At 55.3% G+C, this 11719-nt stretch overlaps 1 protein-coding gene across 1 annotated transcript in view; it reads right to left on the bottom strand.

Annotated features, from left to right (window-relative positions):
- The window catches only part of CR1 (complement C3b/C4b receptor 1 (Knops blood group)), a 59732-nt gene that overhangs the window by 44146 nt on the left and 3867 nt on the right, over positions 1-11719 (bottom strand). The window contains exons 7-22 of the mRNA XM_048328348.1: positions 11343-11525; positions 10591-10779; positions 9977-10174; positions 9125-9307; positions 8479-8667; positions 8061-8240; positions 7766-7935; positions 7471-7623; positions 6226-6535; positions 4600-4779; positions 3785-3964; positions 3146-3328; positions 2454-2642; positions 2003-2182; positions 1128-1327; positions 664-811 (exon numbers count right to left, since the gene is read on the bottom strand). Of these exons, the coding sequence (XP_048184305.1) occupies positions 664-811; positions 1128-1327; positions 2003-2182; positions 2454-2642; positions 3146-3328; positions 3785-3964; positions 4600-4779; positions 6226-6535; positions 7471-7623; positions 7766-7935; positions 8061-8240; positions 8479-8667; positions 9125-9307; positions 9977-10174; positions 10591-10779; positions 11343-11525 (3015 nt within the window). The remainder of the gene's footprint in view (positions 1-663; positions 812-1127; positions 1328-2002; positions 2183-2453; positions 2643-3145; positions 3329-3784; positions 3965-4599; positions 4780-6225; positions 6536-7470; positions 7624-7765; positions 7936-8060; positions 8241-8478; positions 8668-9124; positions 9308-9976; positions 10175-10590; positions 10780-11342; positions 11526-11719) is intronic.

The following is an 11719-nucleotide window of genomic DNA, read 5'->3' as shown; positions in this document are numbered from 1 at the left end:
GCTGCCTGATTCTCTGCACTTACAACTGGTTGAATTCCAACATCTATTCTCAGCATTTGCTCACCAGAAATAGGGATGTGGAGGATGAGACCAACTCAGATGTTTGGCGAGGCCAGGAACCTGTGCCCTGTTTTAAATCCAGGGATGGGGCAACAGCAGCCTTTAGAAATGCACTTCCCATGCACTGCCCTTAGCCAGACAAACAGAAATCAGGAGCTGGATGAGCAGGAAACCAGGAGGTTAAACACTTACTGCACCGCTGTTTCCAGCAGGGTGCAAATGTACACAAACCCCAGCAGAACCTTCAGAGCCAATCTCCGGACTCAGCTTCTCTGGGCTCCGCTCCCATTAGTCTCAGCTTACCACAGTTAAGGCAGTGACTTTAAAAAGCTAAATTTAATCTCTTTCTATGTCTCCTAATATGAAATGTGAAACAATTTATTAGTTAAAGAGGAAATCAAGCTTGCAGGTTAGAGCAAAACCCACTCTGTGCTCTGGCATGTAGCACAGCCTCCCATGCACTGGTGAGTATTTTTCTGGCTCCAGGCATGCAAACATAAACCATAAAATCACCCAGAGCCTACTTAGAGATGCTGCAACTGCACAAACTGTGAGTTCACCGAAGGAAACATGAGGGTTACAGGGGTCCAGTTTTGTTTCAGTTTTTCAGTTCCAGCTCTAGTTTTTTAATCTCCAGGAACAGTTTCTGTATTTCCATCAGAGTTTTCACTTCTTCTACAGGCACACCACATTCAAAGGTCGCTTTCATGTAATGAACCTCTTGACACACATCAGCATCACCTTCTTCAATCTGTTGAACAGGAAAACAAATGCCAGAAAAGCCTGTAAGAATGGACTGGAGCAGAGGGAGAGCCACCCACCCCTCAGCTCCACGGCTGCCCTGTCCCAACAGGGGCTGCATCCTCCTTAGGACCAGAAATTAAAAGCTTTTGAGAAGTTTGAGCAGTTTTCATGTTAGAAATCAGGCAGCATCCACCAGGGGCTCAGCCAGGCTCAGCAACCTGGGGCTCTGAGCACTGGAAAGGTTGAACCATGGCAGGGGTGGAACTGGATGATCTTTAAGGTCCTCCCAAACCCAAACCATTCTGTAATTCTGTGGTACTCACACACTTGGGCAGCGGTGTCCAGCTGCCATCAGGCAAGCACGTGGCGGTCCCAGTGTCTCCCAAAGGCATCATTCCATTGTCTGAAAACTGGTACCCGTGAAGGCACTCAAAAGTGACAGTCTCATTGGTCTGGTACCACTTTCTGCCACCCAAAGGGCTTTTCAGCCTTCCATAGGGAATTCGTGGTTGTGGACACACAACTGAAAGGAAAACCCACATTAGAAGGCAGCTCAGCCAGGGGTCAGTGCCATGGGGACAGAAAAAACCTGGGAGGTTCGGGAAGGCTGAGCAGGTGCAGAGGAGCTTAAATCTGTGGAGCTGTGAAATCAAATGCTAAAGCAAAAATACTTCTCTTCAAGAGGGTGAGGTCAGAGCAGCCCCTGAGAGGTGCTGTGAATTTGTTCTGGATTTGCTGTTTTCTGGCAGCATCTCAGCTCAGGCACCCCCACGATGGGGGTGAACATTTGGCAAGAAGGGAAGGAAGGGAAAGTCCAGGAACTCCTGACCTGTCTTAGAGCCTCCTTTACACACAGCTGTCAATAAAAACTCAACTATTACCTGGAAAACATCAGACTTGGGAAGGTTGTTTCTTCTGCAAAGAGGGGAAGGACGCAGGGAGCCTTGAGGACAGACAGAGCCAGGCAGTGCTGCACCCCAAGCCCTCTGCTCTGCCCCAGCAGGGAGATTTTGGGAGCACCCCTAAATTCCCACCACGTTTGCAGTAGAAGGACACGGTTTCATTCACCCCATACCACAGTTGGTTAGTGAATCCCTGCATCCTCCTGCCGTGGGGGTCTGGGACACTGAACTGAAAGGGAAATGCACATTAAAAAATCAAGGAATGGGAGGAGATGGAGGAGGAAACGCTCACTCACCTGGCTGGCAGGTGGGCACGGGAGGGTCCCAGGTGCCATCGGCCCGGCAGCGGCTCTGGGCAGCGCCACGCAGCCTGAAGCCCTCGTCACAGGAGAAGTGCAGGAGCAGCCCGTAGGGAAAGGTGAACCTCTGCGGGGTCATCCTTCCCCTCTCCACCACGGGCCTGGGGCACCGAACCACTGCGGGACAGAGCAGAGCTGGGAGTGGGGTCTGGCTGCTGCCCTGCCCCAGGGACAGTGGGGACCTGGGCAGAGCTGCTCCTCCCGACCCCCTGATGGCCTCCAGCTGGGAGAACCAGAGTCTGTCACTTCCAAATGGATCATTCCCCCTCCTGTGGAGGAAGCAGCACCTCCTGGCAGCCCTGCTGGCTTTAACCCATTGAGCTAAGTGCTAGCACTGCGCCCAGGGCCTGACCCCATACCCCGACCCCACACAGGTCTAACCACTCACCCCTGCACTCTGGGGCAGGTCTGCTCCATGCCAGGTTCTCCCCATCCTCGGAGGTGCAGTGGATGGATTCGTCCCCGATGAGGGACAGCCCCTCTGAACAGCTGTACTTGACTTCAGAGCCATAGGGGAACTGCTTAACCCCTATGCCAGAGTGCTGCCCGTTGGTGATTTTGGGAGGGGCATCGCAGACTGGGTGAGGGGAAAGGAAAAAGTCAGGTTTTCCTCATTCCATGAGGGAGGCAGAATGCAGGGAGGTAACAGGAGAGGCTGGTTCTCGATGTTCATGCCAAATGCTGCTCTCCCCACAGTCCTCCTTGCCTCTGGCCAGCTTTGGCCCTGGCCCTGCCAGTGTTCCCAGTCTGAACCCAACCCTCAGCATGGCCCCAGCACTGCAGCATCTGTGCCCTCCCCTTCAGCCCTTTCCCCTTCCTTATCCCCTCCTCTTTTCCATGAGAAACTATCCTAAACAAGGTCAGGGAATGGTGAGTATCATAAACACCTTGAAGGGTCCTTTGAGAAACAGCTGCAAGTCCCATTAACCAACGCGTTTAATCAATTTTGGTAGAAGATGGAAATGCTACAGCCCTGCAGTGCTGCGCCTCGGGCACCTCCTCCTCACTCCTCACACGATTTTCTCCCTGCTGTCCCTCCCCACGGATGGAATTCCCCCAGCTCCTGCTGTTCCCACTCACCCCTGTCACAGTAGGGCACGGGGGGTCTCCACATCCCGTCGGACAGGCACTGGACCCTCTCGCTGCCCATGAGCACGTAGCCGTGGTCACACCGGAATTCCACCTGCTGCCCAAAGGTGTATCCCTCTCTCCTGGGGCTGGCCTCTCTCCCGTGGGGGATGACCGGGGTGGGACACTGCACCTCTGAGGGGAACAGCAGCACCAGAGAGGAGAGATTTGCGCAGAGGGACTCCCAGCAGTGGTGCTTCACTGACCCAGCAAAGCTGCCAGGCAGCCTGATAGCGCTGCCAGACACCTCTAACCAGAGCTGGCAGGCTCAGGGGTGGTAATTACAGATTAACAACCATTCCTCTTGGAAGGCAGAAGGATGTGAGCGCCCTGTGATCAGCTATAAATTGTGCTGAGGGGATGGCATGTCATGGCTGCATCCCTGAATCCTTGTCTGAGCGGCCAAATAACCAGGGGGAGCTGCAGCTTTTCCTTTCCAGCCACGCCACCCTTTGAGCAGCGAAGTTATTGCCAGGGAGAGCCAAAGCTTCTCAACAAAGCCCTGCTGGCCCAGCAGCACGAGCAGGGGTTTGAGAACGGTGTCATTAAATCGATGCTTTGTTGGCAAAGCAAAGGAAGTGTGGTACTCACTCTGGCAGAGCCTTGGGACCGAGGACCACGTGAAGTTTTGAAGGCAGGTGGTTGCTGGGGACACTCCAGGGATCAGAGAGAACCCGACTCTGCAGGAGTAGGTCAGCGTGGTCCCAACGAGGAATTCGTGCCGGTGCTGGACGTCGGCGTGCTCCACAGCGGGAGGGTGGGAACACTGCCCTGGGCCAGAGCAGGGGACAGCACAGACCCTCAGCACTGCCCCATGCCAGGGCAGGGGACAGCACAGACCCTCAGCACTGCCCCATGCCAGGGCAGGGGACAGCACAGACCCTCAGCACTTCCCTGAGCCAGGGCAGGGGACAGCACAGACCCTCAGCACTTCCCTGAGCCAGAGCAGGGGACAGCACAGACCCTCAGCACTGCCCCATGCCAGAGCAGGGGACAGCACAGACCCTCAGCACTGCCCCATGCCAGGGCAGGGGACAGCACAGACCCTCCGCACTGGGAGCTTTCCCTTGGTGGAAAACCCCAAAAATAAGTGAGGGACAGCAGCACCCCTGAGCGTGGCTGTGGGGTGTGTGGGGTGAAGGGAAAGGGAAAAACAAAGGGGAAAATTCACCAGAGGATGTGAACTGAGGGGGAATCTTTATTCTCTGCACTTTTGTACCTCGTGGGTGCACCCTGCAGGAGGGGACAGCCCTGCCACGCTTCCCAGGGCGATCCCAGAGGGAATCCTGCCAGCCAGCACCGCTCCTGGTGATGCCCACCCTCCAAGCCCCACTCCAGGTGCTTTTGGGGAATTGGGAGCAGCCGATTGCACCTGGCAAAGGTCGGGAGAGGGAATCTGAGCGTACCTGGGACGCAGGAGGGCACCCGTGGGTACCACCTGCCGTTGAACGTGCACCGCGCCGTGGTGCTGGTGCCCAGCGCCGTGAAGCCGGGGTCACACTCCAGCGTGGCCGTGCTGCCATAGGTGAAGTTCTCTGCAGATCTCAGCTGCCCGTTTGCAATGGAAGGGATGGGACACTGAGCCTCTGGGGATCACCAAAAGAAAGGGGATTTTCAGGGGTGTCCTTACACAATCCCACCACGGTGACCAAGAGTCACGGCAGCTCTGTCTGGGGGGTGAGAGGAGACAAAGCCGTTTAAGGACTGCAGGGATTGAGGCAGAGGGTTTGGGGGTTCATAAACATCCTGAGGAGCCACCGGTAGGACCCCAAACCTGTAGGGTTTCCTTCCCACACAATCAAACACCTTTTCTGCCCTTCCCTTGGAGCCCTTGCTCAGGCAGGGCACAGACAACTCACCTGCACACTCATGTGGGTGACTCCAGGGTACAGCAGCCCCCTCCAGCTTTACAAAAAACAGAGGCTCTACAACAACTGCATAACCTCTGCCACACCTGCACATCACTGATGTCCCCAAAAAACCTCCTCTTTCCATGTCTCCCATGAGAAATATTTGGGGCTTATCACAAATAGCAGAGAAAACAAAACTCCAGCAGCTCTAACTGGGATTTCTTCATGCCTGGCAGTGCTGGCAGGTCACCAAGGCAGAGTTAAAAACATGTTAGGACATCCTGGCTCACATCCAGGTGCAGCAGCATCCCACACCCGCACCGTGCCCAGGCAGTGCCAGCGATGCTGCCTTTGGTGCCATCCCCATGGAAAATATCCTGTACGTGTCTCCTCCAGGCCCCAGATTAATTACTGGCACCTCGTTAGTAATGTTTGGCTTTGGGGAATGGATGGAGAAGCATCAGGAAGTAAAAGCAATAAACATTAAGAATAAAACCAGTGTGCACAGGCGGTGCTGGTGCAGGGAGGTGCGGATGGGCTGGGGAAGTTCCTCGCAAGGTTTGGTTTTAACTGAACCCCCAACTTCCAGACAGAAACTGCTGCTTATTCCCCTTCCCAGAGACATTCATTGCTCAGCAGATTTGCACTTCTCCAGTTCTCAGGTCAGCCTGGGGGATGCCCGGCAATGCCCCTGCTGCCTTGGGCAGCTCTGGAGGGTGCCCCAGGGCTGAGGCATCAGCCTGGGCATCACAGAATCAATCAGAGAATCATGACTGATTAAACTCGGAATGGAAGGGACCTTAAAGCCCATCCAGTGCCACCCCTGCCACGGGCAGGGACACCTTCCACCATCCCAGGGTGCTCAAAGCTCCGTCCAGCCTGGCCCTGGACACTGCCAGGGATCCAGGGGCAGCCACAGCTTCTCTGGGCACCCTGTGCCAGGGCCTCCCCACCCTCCCAGGGAACAATTCCTTCCTAACACCCAATCTAAACCTTCCCTTCTTCACCTTAAACCCATTCCCCCTTTCCCTGTCACTCCATTCCTGGTGAAAAGCCCCTCTCCAGCCTTCAAGGAGCCCCTTCAGGCACTGCAAGGCTCTATGAGCTCTTCCCAAAGCCCTCGTGAAAGGAAAGCAGAGCCCCAGAAGCCGAGAAGCCGAGGAGGGAGGCGAGGACACTCACCCAGAGTCCCCGTGGGCTGCAGCACGAGAATCACCAATGCCAGGAGCTGCCCCAGCCCGAGGAGCCCGGGCATGGTGCGGGATGGGAGCTGCCCTGGGAAGGAGAGATCCTCTCCCCCGAGAGCCTGCCAGGGAAGGGGAAGCAGCAGTGGGAAGTTGGGGACACGCCAGACACGCCACTGACACCACCCCCAGCCCTGCTGACCTGCCCTGGGCAGCGCTGACCACCCTGAGCTCCCCAGCAGGGATGGGCATGGCAGGGGAGGCTGCTCTGCCCCTGCCCTGCTGGGCACACAGGGAGCGAAGGCGTTTTACAGCTAAAAGAGCTCTGCAGCAGCCTGGCCACGTGTGTGAAGCACATTTACCCCCAGGGCAGGCGGGCTGGGGGCTCAGGCTGCTGTGAAAACACCCCCCACACCCCCCTAAGCTCATGGAACAGCATCTCATCAAGCAATATTTATTATATACACTGTATATATTATATATACTTCATATATATTATATAAACGCTTCCCTTTACGAGGGATGGGATGGATTATTGAAACCCAGACAGAGCTGCCGTTACAATTGCAGGTTTATTGTAATCCCTGGTCCCATCACAAGACACGTGGCCCACACAGCGCTTCCCTTTCACTGGATGTTGCAGGAAAAAAAAAATTAAAAATCAGCCATTTCTTTCTTTCTGTACATTTTGATTTGTCCTTGGTGCATGCACGGAGATGTGGCCCTGCTGTGGATCCATCCATCCTGCTCGGGAAGGAAACCTGGCATTTTTGCTTTGCTAGAAGAGAGGCTTTGAGGTTTTCTTGGCCACGAGAAAAGTAACTGGGCAGTGCAGGGGTTGTTCTCACTAGTGAGTGCAGCGTGGGTGAACTGGGCAGCACTGGGAGAGACTGGAGAGGTGCAGCAGCTGGGAGGTGAGTGGCTGTCACCACGTTCCTGTTTGTACCACAAAAATTCTCCTTCCACTCAGTTCCTTCCCAGCTGTGCACTGCCAGTGCAGCAAACAGATCTAAATGTGAAGCTTTAAAAGGCATGAGGTGATCTACAAACTTAACCTGGTGAGCTCTGAAAGGTGACTCACAAGTCACTTTGACTCCTCGTGTGACCAGATCTGTGGCCAATTGCTAAATTCTGTCCTGACTGCTTTAGCATTAGCACAAATTACAAAGTAATAAAAAATCCTCAGTTAGATCATGATTCAACACCCAGGGAATGGTTCTTACAATCCCAGTGCCACCAGTCAGCTGTAGGTGGGGATTTTTAGCTCCTTTTCAAGTTTCTGGATCTCCAGGTAGAGCTTCTGGACTTCCAGCAGCGTTTTCAGGTCTGACAGAGGGATCCCACACTGGAAAGCTGCTTTGTTTTGCAGAATCCTCTCACAGGTATTATGCTTCTTCTTCAAAAGAACAAAAGCAAAGGCAGGGTGAGACTCCAGTGCAGGGTGACAAAGCAACCGCCCCCGTGGAGCTGGAGCAAAGCTATTCCAGGCTGTAAATGGGGCAAGAAACAGGAAAAATGGGGCAGCTGGTGGTACTTACACATGTGGGGGGTGGTGTCCAGGTGCCATCAGCTGAGCAGGTGGTTTTTGAAAGTGTCCCTAAATGCCCATCACGTTTGCAGGTGAAGGACACGGTTTCATTCACCTCATACCAGAGCTTGTTGAAGTGAACCACAGCATCCTCCTGCCTTGGGAGCCTGGGGCACTGAACTGAAAGGGGAAATGCACACAAAAAGTCAAATAATGGGAGGAGATGGAGGAGGAAACACCCTGCAAACTCCCCTTGTGAGCCAGCAGAGCAGCCCCCGGGCTGTGCAGGCGGGGCTGGCACTCACCTGGCTGGCAGGTGGGCACGGGAGGGTCCCAGGTGCCATCGGCCCGGCAGCGGCTCTGGGCAGCGCCGCGCAGCCTGAAGCCCTTGTCACAGGAGAAGTGCAGGAGCAGCCCGTAGGGAAAGGTGAACCTCTGCGGGGTCATCCTTCCCCTCTCCACCACGGGCCTGGGGCACCGAACCACTGCGGGACAGAGCAGAGCTGGGAGTGGGGTCTGGGGACAGAGGTACTGGGGCAGAGCTGCTCCTGCTGCCGCTCTCTGCAGCAGCTTTGTACTCAGATGCAATAGCTGACCCTCAGCCACCTGCAGCAGCCCTCGAGGACACCCTGAGGCGTCCTGGTGTCACACAGGAGCTGCACTGGATCATCCACTCTGGGTTTGGAGCTCCTGGAGCAGGGCTTAACCTGATCCCACACTCACCCCTGCACTCCGGGGCAGGTCCACTCCACGCCAGGTTCTTCCCATCGTCCGAGGTGCAGTAGATGGACTCGTCCCCCACGAGGGACAGCCCCTCTGCACATTTGTAGGTCACGTTGGTGCCGTAGGGGAACACCCTGTCCCTTCTGCCAGAGTGCTGCCCGAAGGAGATTTGTGGAGGCGGCTCACAGACTGCAGAATAAAGGGAGGTGATAAGAAAAGAAATGTGCAGTTATCATCTTCAGGTGAGAATCAAAATCATTTCTGGGCACCCAGTACAAAGTTCCCTTCGTGGTTGGTGTGAGGCAAATTCACAAGAAGCTACTGCCTGGATTCTGGCCTCTTACACCAGCTCAGGGCTCCAGAAATACTGGGATATTTCCAGTAGTGGACTCCCTGCTCCTGGAAGTGTTCAAGAAACACATGGATGTGGCACTGGGGGCTGTGGGTTAGGGCATGGTGGCCTTCGGTCAAAGCCTGGGCCTGATGATGTTGGAGGTATTTTCCAACCTTAATGATTCTGATTCCACCTCCAGGGAGAGGACACCTGGCTCAGCTCCTGTCCCCAGGTGCTGCAGGCAGATCACCCACTGGTGCTGCTCCTCAGCACCGAGGCAGGAGATCCCTTGTCCCTGTGCATCACACGTACCTTTGTCACAAAAGGGCAGCTCAGGCTCCCAGCTCAGATCGGCCCCACAGGTGATGGACTCCGAGCCCCGGAGGGCGTAGCCCTCGTCACACGCCAGCCTCACCTGGGCCCCCACTGTGTAGCCACTCCTGCGATTGTAAACCTCTCTCCCATGAGGGATGTCAGGCTTTGAGCAATGTGGTTCTAGAAATAATGGAAAATAAAGGATGTTGTGTGTTTCCAGATGGGACTCCAGTCACGCTTTCTGTGGAGAAGAGCTCCCAACAAATCTGAACTCTGGGAAGAAAAGTGACCATCACCCAGGTGCAGGGCTCAGGCTCCTCTGTAACCCTAAAGCGTCAGCACAGGGAATTGTCCATGCTCTAATGCTGGCTGCCCTGGGAGGTGGAGCAGGTTTTTCCCTCCTGGCAAGGTTCTCCTGAGCTTTTGTGGATATTGCTGTAGTGCCCCATTGCTGGGTCAGGAGCTGGAGCAGTGTCAGTAATTCATGCTATTGCATTTTCTGCTGGGAGGGAAAATGCGTTGGGAACATCCTCTGCTCCCCAGCCTCGTGTCAGCAAAGCAGCCCCAAACACAAACCACACTCCCTTCCAGCTGGGTAAATGTCTCCCAGGCTTCTCAGGAACCTCCCAAGCCCCTAGAAGCTTCCAACACACCCTGTGCACTCCTCCGGACACCAGCTCCGCCTTGCCAAAACCCTGCCCTTTTTCCATGGGGCAATACAATGGCCCATTGGGATTTTTGCTGCCTGTACATTCCAAGTTAACCCAGGAGAAGTAGATCTGGGGCCACCTGGAGTGGGGAAAAACTCTCCATGGCTTCTAGCACCATCACCCCTCCACTCTGTCCCACCTGGAATGCACTCTGGTACTGCTGGGTCCCAGCTGCCGTCATGGGTACAGCGGAGGGTGATGCTGCTGCCATGGCTCTCGAAAGCAAATCCTTCACTGCACTCCACCTCCAGCCTGTCCCCGTACTCATAAACCTCTTTCACGTGCCATGGGTGCATGGGCTTTCCATTTGGGATGTGTGGATCTGGGCAAAGAATTCCTGGGAAATGCCAAACATCAGCAAGGGTGAAAGTGTGGCAAGGCCAGCGGGGTGACAGGAGGTTTGTTGTAAAGACAAGGACGGATGCCTTGTAGGACACAGACACATCATGACATTAAATCCGCCCCAAAACCATCCCTGGGCTTTCCTGGAGGGTGGAATGTTTGTGGTGCACCCTCCCCTTGGGTAGAACAAGGCACCCTCAACACCAAAACGGATTTTTCCAGAGGCTCAAGGGACTGGAAAGCAGAGCTGGCAAATAAAGCAAAGAAAACGCTGCGGCTGGGGAATAAATCAAAGGAATTCCAGACTCAGCAAAGGCCAAGCTGGGCCCCCGGAGCATCCCCTGTCCCCCAGGCAGTCCCCACGCCACGTGCAGCTCCTTCCCACATTCTGGCAGGTCACAGGGCACTCACTTTCACACGGAGGTGGGGCCGCACTCCACCCAAAATCCGGCAGGCAGGTGACGTTGCGGGTGGTTTCCCCCGCGCTGAACTGGTAGCCCTGCTGGCACTCGTAGGTGACCACGGTGTCCACAGGGAACAGGTTCCCAGCCAGCCTGGCCTTCACAGCATTCCTCACATCGGGGGGGTCATCGCAGCTGCCTGGGGGTGAGACACCAGTTTAGGGACAGTGGTGCATCACGGGGCTTGGCATGGAGGGAATTTGGGTAAAAACCATGGGCTCGCATTTTTCATGGTGGGATGCACTGAACCATCCGAGTTCGGGGAGGGTAAAGAGGGAATGCAGGGCAGACAAATGAAGACATAATTATTTTTTTTTTTTTCTTCTCCAGAAGAGAGACTTCTCACAAGGGTGACAGGAAAAGGGGTAAGGGCCTTAAAAAGAAGGAGGTTGGGTTTAGATCAGATATTGGGAAGAAATTCTTCCCTGTGAGGGTGATGCCCAGAGAAGCTGTGGCCGCCCCATCCCTGGAAGCATCCCAGGCCAGGCTGGAGCAACCTGGGACAGTGGGAGGTGTCCCTACCCACGGCAAGGGGTGGAATAAGATCAGCTCCAAGGTCCCTTCCAACCCCACCCATTCCATGACTGTGTGACTCCGGACTGCATGGCAATTTTCACTGCTGTAACAACGTTTAATTTCCAATCAGGTCCATACTCTCCGAGCAGGGGTGGGTCTCAGGGGCCGCTGTCCCTGCACACTCACTGCGCTGGCAGAGGGGCAGGGGGGGCTCCCAGAGGTCGCTGTCCCTGCAGGTGGAGGCACCGCTGCCGCTGAGGCTGTAGCGGAAGTCGCAGTCGAACACCACCGTGTCCCCGAAGGTGTAGTCGGGCCGGTACCCGCTCAGCAGCTTCCCATTCTCCACTCTGGGCTGCTTGCACGTCACCACTGTGCCAGGGAAAGCACGCAGGGAATCGGCAGTCAGGCTCCAGAGGGGAGATGAGGGTGTTGAAAACGTCCCCATCGCCTTCTGCCACCAAAAAGGCTGGAAACGGCCAGGCCACCCAGCAGGGTGACGGGGTGGGTTTGTTCACCTCGCTCCAGGTCACAGCAGCGGCTTTTAAGGCAAAGCATAAAGAGAA

The sequence above is a fragment of the Corvus hawaiiensis genome, chromosome 24 (genome assembly GCF_020740725.1).
Source record: "Corvus hawaiiensis isolate bCorHaw1 chromosome 24, bCorHaw1.pri.cur, whole genome shotgun sequence".
Taxonomy (NCBI): domain Eukaryota; kingdom Metazoa; phylum Chordata; class Aves; order Passeriformes; family Corvidae; genus Corvus; species Corvus hawaiiensis.
Note: the sequence above shows the minus strand (reverse complement) of the source record. Positions and strands in the feature narration are given on the sequence as shown.